Below are 7,578 nucleotides of genomic sequence, written 5' to 3'. Positions count from 1 at the left end.
GCTGATTCTTGAACATTCTTGGCAGCCTTGGGACATGTGGGAATCTACCACATGCTTCTTGAATGGTATTACCTGGTCACGTAGCTCGAACATGACATTTTCTGACGTTTTTCGACTTTCAGCTCGTTTATCTTCGTTTTTGCGTACCGGCTTCATCCGAGCTCCGTTTTAGCTGATTCTTTTTTCATTTGACTCGTTTTCTCGCTCTCTTCAACATGGGACCTATCACATACACAAACATGTAATTTAATGCAAGAATAACAAAATAATCGTTAATGTTTAAGCACAAAATAACATAAAAACTAATAGGAAAACATGTGTGTTTTACACCACATCATGGATCATTCGTTAAGGATGTTTAACAAATAAACCTTAATCGTTATTGTTATATGTCCATTCGTTAAGGGTGTTTAAAGAATGGACCTTAGTTGTTATATATTGTATCCATTCGTCATGTATATCTAATGAGTCATTCACTATACCATTTTGGTTATTTATGTAATGAAGACGAATGAAGGACATGTTACGGAATGTGTAACAAATGAAATTCGTCTTCTATATATAGGTTGTTTAGCCAAAGAGTAATTTAAGTGTTTTAAAGTTAATTTCCGTGTGTCGTTACTCTGCCCAATTGTTCTCTCAAGCACTTCGTGAATATTAATCAAGTCTAATCTATTATACATAAACATATATCATATAACTAGATCCGATATTCAACTGATATGATTAATTCGATCAATTGAAGCTATATAGTTTCATCAAGTGTTATCAGAGCATTTAGATTGTGTTTATTGTTAATATATCAATCATGAACAGATTGATTATATATAGTTCGATTTGATAATTATAGATCTGATACGTTGTTCGTTAATTTTAATTCAATTAGAATGATGAAATGATAATTTGATGATGATTTGACTGTAATTGGGTTCGGATTTGGATTTGTGAGGTTCTTAGTGATTGAATTGGATAATTGTATGAGTTTGGAATGAATTTTTGTTGAGTTTGGGTGTTAAACAATATAGAGGAGTTTGTTTGTTAGTTTATTGGATTTTTAGCTGGTTTAAATTGGTAATTGTATGTTTGGATTGGTTTGGATTTGTTCGCGTGACGATTACGAGTTAATTGAGCTATAGTTTGTGAAAATTGAACGAGTTTCGAGTAAGAATCCATGAATTTGTGATTGTCCGTTGTATTGTTTGAATCTGGAAATTTTCCAGATCTGGAAATCGATTTGAAGATTTGAAGATGCATATGATCACTCGTCATTATTAATATGTTCATTCGTTATAAGTTTAATTCTCATTCGCTATTAAAGTATAACTGATTCGTGCCACGTGTTAAGTTTGTTATAACAGAATAACAAACTCATTCATTACTGTAGCTGATTTGTTATCAACTATTCGTTATTGAAAGCTCATTCGTCCTCACTCATTCGTCATCCAATCAACATTCATTCATCAACCATTCGTCAATCCATTCATTAGCCATTCGTCAATCCATTCGTTAACCATTCGTGTTCATCATTCGTCAGTCATTCGTCACTGTTCTGCTGTCATACTCATTTGTTACTATTCATCATTCGTCAACAATCATACTCATTCGTCTTCCCATTCATTACCAAATTTTCATTTTAATCCTTTAATTTGAATTTTGTTAAGGTTAAACTTTTAAGATGGCAGGTTATTATGCATCGGCTTCTCAGAACGTGTTGATGTAGCAAATATTACATCTCGATGCTGAAATTGTATCTCATTCTAAATGTCCATGTTTAATGAAACTTAGTGATTTTGCTAAATGGGCACCACGTTTTAGAGCACATCAAGGGTCTATACACCCTGGTTTTTCACGATGTCGTGATGATGTATACAATGTTCCTATGCTTGGTAGTGAAACTACGAGGTTTACACCAAAAGCTTCCTCCCAATACTCTCAAGAAGAAAAGAAAGCTCTAGAGATTGAAACTAAGGCATATTCCACTTTAACAATGGCATTACCTGACAATATTTTCCATCAAGTGGGAAGTATTAAAATTTGTGCATCCTTGTTTCAACACATCAAGATGAGAAGTATGGGTAATACTGAAGAAAGTAAAAAATGTGATGTTAAAGTTTCAGTTTCGAAACTTTAACTTATTAAAAGGAGAGACTGTGGAAGAAATGCTCACAAGATTCAATCATCTTATTGCTGAGACTAATAAGTTAAAGACAAAATGGCAAAACAGGTCCTTTATGTTTTCATGGTTTTTCAATAGTCGTCCTTTAGAATCCTTAATGACGGAAATCATATTCTGTGTTTCCAAAATTTTGCACGTTACGTCATTTTCCACTAACCCAGTTAGATTTTTTCGTTAACTCTCATCACATGAGATGCACGTGAGGATAAAAACGTAATTTCCTCTCCCAGATCATTTCCCCCCTTTTATAACACTTCCCCGTCTTTTCATTCTCATTTTTAATCCTTCATCTTCTTCATCTCTTTGTCTTCTCTGACGTTCATCTTCCACGATCATCATCATCGATCATCTATTCCATCTAAAAATGACCTGAGAAATACGCGAAACTGGGGAAGATTATGATGTTGACCTAATATACGGTAACGGCTTACTGAAATTACGATTTTTTCCTTTGATAATTAGGTTTTTTTTGGGCATTTTACCTACAAAGTTATGGTATTTTGCATCTGGTTATCCAAATATTTTTAGCTTAAAGATCCATCACGGTGGTCGATTGACTAGTCCTCCAAATCGCACATATGTAGGAGGTATTTTTAATTTCGTGGACCTGATTGACATTGACAGGTTCTCCATTCACGAAGTTAGTGAAATGATGAATGTGTTAGGGTATTCCACTGTTGATAATATCTTATATCAATTTTTACATCCTGAGAAAGGATTAGATGATGGTCTTGAAGACCTGTGTAGCGACCAAGATGTGCTGAGTTTAGCTACACATGTGGAACATCATAATCTCATTAATGTATATACTCAACATGGGGTTAAAGATATTAAAGAGTTTTGGTCTTCACCTAAGCCCTAAAAAAGGTATATCATTGTCTATTGAAGAAATTGATGAGCCTGGACCTTATGCTATTGTCCCTGTTATGCAGTCAAGTGGTGTTGGGAAGTCTATTGATTTTGGGCAGTCAAGTGGTGTTGGGAGTTCAATTGATTTTGGGCAGTCAAGTGGTGTTGGGAGTTCAATTGATTTTGGGCAGTCAAGTGGTGTTGGATTAGAGGTGGATGTTGGGTTAAAGGGTGATGAGGTGGATGTTGGGTTAAAGGGTGATGATGTAGATGTTGGGCAACAGATTGATAGTAGACTAGATGTTGATAGGCTAGATGTTGATTGTAGGGTAGAAGGTGATAGTGGACTAGATGTTGATGTAGATGTTGGGCAACAAGTTGTTGGGCCAGAGGGTGATTGTGGGCTAGATGTTGATATTGGGCCAGAGGTTGATGTTAGAGCAGATGTTGGGCTAGATGTTGATATTGGGCCAGAGGTTGATGTTAGTACAGATGTTGGGATAGATGTTGGGCCAGAGGGTGAAGGTGGGCTAGATGGTGATATTGGGCCAGGTGGTGAGGATGAGGATGTTGTGCTACAGAGTGAGGTTGATAGTGATATTGAGGGTGGGGTTGAGACTGATAGTGAGAGTGAAGATGATAGTGATGATAGTGACTTTAAAGGTAATTTATGTGAGGATGATAGTGATAGTGATAGTGACTGTGACTTCAATGTGAAAACAAAGGTTTTGCATAAGGGTGAGAATGATAGTGATAGTGATTTTAGAGGTGATGAGTGCAAAATTACTGATGATCCTGAAGTTGATATGAGGGAGTACACTAATAATGTTGACTTAGAAGTGAAAGATAAGAACCCTGACCCTAAAGATATAAATATACAAGATGAAATTATAGACAATGACAAAATACCTAGTGGGTCAGAATCTGATGAGAATGAAACTGGTATTAGAAAACACCACTTGCATACTGTTAGAAGGGAAAATGCAAATAAGGATAAGCAATCTAGAGTTAACTTTTTCATAGGGCAAGAGTTTGGGACCAAGCAAGAAGTGAAGTTGTTGGTTAAAAGACATTCAGTTGAAAGTAGGAGGAAGCTGTTTTTTGCAAAGGATGATAAAGTCAGATTAAGGGTACAATGTTGTGGTAATTTACCAGATTTTGATATTGATGATCATGGAGTGCATATTGACAGTCAACCAAAAGCCAAAGGACATGCTGGTAAAACAAAGAGAAGTGAAGGGGGTTCTTTAGAAAAAGGGAAACAAAAGGTTGTGGTAGGTAAGACTAAGGGCCCTATTAATGTTGGTGGTAGGGGGAAAAAGACAGACCGAGACAAATTTCAATGTCCCTGGTCAATGTTAGTTTCGAAACCAAAAGGTGTTGAATCTTGGGTGTTGAGAAGATTAAATAATGAGCATAAATGCCTTCAAACAAGGAAAGTTAGTGCTTGCACATTCACCTTTTTATCTTATCAACTACTAGATCAAGTTCACTCCAACCCTGAAATACCTGTCAAGTCTGTGCAAGAGCAATTTCAAAGACAATATGAACTAGGAATTTCCAGATTAAAAGTATACAGGGCTAGGGCTAAAGCCAAGAAAATGGTGCAAGGGGATTACATAAAACAGTATGGTATGCTTAGGGATTATGTGCTTGAATTGAAAAAACAAAATTCAGGTACCACTGTAAAAATTCAGGTTGAGGAGGGCACAGACACAAATCTACCAACTAGAAAGTTCAAAAGGATCTATGTTTGTTTTGGTGCTTTAAAGCAAGGGTTTAAGGCAATAGGGAGGGATCTACTATGTCTAGATGGTGCATTCATGAAAGGACCATTCCCAGGTTAAATTTTATCTGCTGTTGGAGTTGACCCAAATAATGGAATCTACACAGTTTCTTTTGCAGTTGTAGAGACAAAAAATCTCAGCTCTTGGACTTGGTTCCTAGAAAACTTAGGAGATGATCTGGATTTGGGTCCAAACTCATGTTTCACTTTCATGAGTGATAGGCAAAAGGTATGTTATTAATTTTGTGTTTGTTTTAAGTTATAACTTTCTTGTACACTGCACTATATCTGGATTTAAGTTGTAACTTTCTTGAACAGGGCCTTCTTCCTGCTATTGAAAATTTGTTTCCATGTGCTGAGCACATATTTTGTGTTTGGCATATTCATGATAAATTTAAAGCAACTTATAGAGGGAATTTGTACAAATATATGTTATATAAGTGTGCTCATGCAACAACAATTCCTGAATTTGAGACAGCAATGGATGAGTTGAAAGCATTCAACCCGGACGCCCACTTGTGGTTTTCCAACATTCATCCTAAACACTGGTCTAAGTCACACTTCTCAGGTATGCAATTTATCTCTTTAATGTGTCAACTGTCATCTTTAGCTTTGTTTCATGTGTTAACTGTCATATTTAATGTGTCAACTACTTTGATTTGTTCATAGGGAGGGCAGTGTCTGATATGTTGATTAACAACATGTGTGAAGTTTTTAATGGTAAGATTGTGGAAGGCAGAGACATTCCTATCATATCAGCACTTGAATACATAAGGGAATACTTAATGAGAAGGATAGTGAATGTTTTGGAGGTTATAGACAAGAGTGAAGGGTTGTTTACACCCACTGCCACCACTGAGTTGCAAAACATTAGGACAAATGCAGCACATTATACTGTTCAGTGGAATGGGGGAGATCTAGATCAGGTTAGTGGCAGACCAGGTAAGCAAAGAGTTGTTGACTTGGTTAAGAGGACATGTACATGCAGAAGGTGGGAGCTGACAGGTACGCAATTGTCTATTGTATTTCATTATGTAGTTAGTTGGGTAGTTGGGTAGTGTTTGAAATATGTTATATATGCAACCCAGGTATTCCTTGTGAACATGTGGTGACAACAATTTGGAACAAGGCTCTTAATGGTGGAAGGGTTGGTGCAGTGGAAAGCTAGGTTAATCCAGTGCATAGAATGGACACATGGAGACAAGTTTATTCTTTCAAGATCAATCCAATCAATGGCAGGCCCTTATAGCCAAGGTCTCAAGTGCCTACAACTCTTACTCCTCCCAAACATAACAAACAAGTTGGTAGACCAAAGAAGTTAGGGGACTTGACTCAAGGTGGTAAGTTGTCAAAGAAAGAAACCAAAGGAGCTTGTTCAAAGTGTGGCAATATAGGACACAACACAAGGACATGCAAGCAGGCAAGGTGATTGGTCTTCTGGAAGATTGGGCAAGATGTAGGGTTATTTGTCTTTTGGAATATGTTTTAGTTTATGTATGTGTTAATGTATGTTTGGATGTTGGTAATTTGGTGTTTTGAACTTGGATTAATGACTTAAGGATGATAATTTGGTGTTTTGAATTTGGATATGTAATGACTGGTTGAATGGTATATGTAATGACTTTATTTGAATGGTTTATGTAATGAATTTGGTAGTCTCTTTATTTTACTTTATGTTATCCCTTTCTAGTGAATGTCTTTGACTAATTGAGATAATGACTTTGGTTGATGTTTTTTGACTTTATATTGCATTCACATTGTGGTTATTGCATTCAGCATGTCTAGTGCAGTCCCATTTTGGTTATATTTAGTCAACATATGTCTAGTGCAGTCAAAATGTGTCTAGTGCAATCAAAGTTGGTTATTTAATGTCAACATATGTCTAGTGCAGTCAAAATGTGTCTAGTGCAGTCAAAGTTGGTTATTTGCAGTCAAAATGTGTCTAGTGCAGTGCAAATGTGTAGTCAAAATTAACAAATGGAACCTGATTAACAACCAATACAACCTTAAAAGGACAATAAACCTTAAGAAAACTTACATTAGGATGGTGTCATTAGTCAACAACAACAACAATCAACAATAAAAGACAACACAAACACCTTATTAACCTAAACAAAAGCTACATTCATCTAGAACAAAAGTACATAGATTATGAAACATATCCAACTAGCAATCAACATCCTTTTCATTTTGCTTGCTTTGTATCCCAGATTCTTGTTTGCTTCATCAAGCTTGTTCTTAGCTTCTTCAAGACTATTATTAGCTTCCTCAAGACTGTTCTTAGCTCTGAGAAGACCAGGTATGATGTCCATGCACCTTTGACACTTTTTATGGTCAAACCATCCAATAAATTTGCAATTTGAACCCTAATTTCAAGAAAAAAACATATAATTACTCGAGTTAAGCACATTCACAGAACCCTAATTCAAGAAGAGAAATACAAAATTGTACCTGGACAGGGCATGAGTAGAACCGACGACCTGGATTTTTATCCGTCCAAGAGGTTTTAATCACGGCTTCTTTACCACACTCACAGAACACCATCATTCATGGCTCGTAATTCCCCCAATTTCTCCCAATTTGATAACGGCTGGTAACCCTAATTTCTAATCGAAGGAGGGGAAAAGACGGGGGAGTGTTATAAAAGGGGGGAAATGATATGGGAGAGGAAATTACGTTTTTACCCTTACGTGCATCTCATGTGATGAGAGTTAACGAAAAAATCTAACTGGGTTAGTGGAAAAGGACGTAACGTGCAACATTTTGG

At 36.3% G+C, this 7,578-nt stretch overlaps 1 protein-coding gene across 1 annotated transcript; it reads left to right on the top strand.

Annotated features, from left to right (window-relative positions):
* Positions 1-5,022: 5,022 nt before the first annotated feature.
* On the top strand, positions 5,023-5,979 carry LOC143617540 (uncharacterized). Its single transcript, XM_077090065.1, has 4 exons — positions 5,023-5,040; positions 5,130-5,379; positions 5,481-5,816; positions 5,900-5,979. The coding sequence occupies exons 1-4, from the start codon at positions 5,023-5,025 to the stop codon at positions 5,977-5,979; spliced, it is 684 nt and encodes a 227-aa protein (XP_076946180.1).
* The last annotated feature ends 1,599 nt before the right edge of the window (positions 5,980-7,578 follow it).

The sequence above is a fragment of the Bidens hawaiensis genome, unplaced genomic scaffold, assembly GCF_021521415.1.
Source record: "Bidens hawaiensis isolate Kalapana, Puna unplaced genomic scaffold, B.hawaiensis_p1.1 tig00055215_1, whole genome shotgun sequence".
In the NCBI taxonomy this organism is placed as follows: Eukaryota; Viridiplantae; Streptophyta; class Magnoliopsida; order Asterales; family Asteraceae; genus Bidens; species Bidens hawaiensis.
Note: the sequence above shows the minus strand (reverse complement) of the source record. Positions and strands in the feature narration are given on the sequence as shown.

Excerpts from the sequence above, each read along its gene's own strand:
- LOC143617540 (XM_077090065.1), top strand. Across the intron at positions 5,380-5,480 it reads GTCTAAGTCACACTTCTCAG|GGAGGGCAGTGTCTGATATG; the intron begins GTATGCAATTTA and ends ATTTGTTCATAG. Across the intron at positions 5,817-5,899 it reads CAGAAGGTGGGAGCTGACAG|GTATTCCTTGTGAACATGTG; the intron begins GTACGCAATTGT and ends TATGCAACCCAG.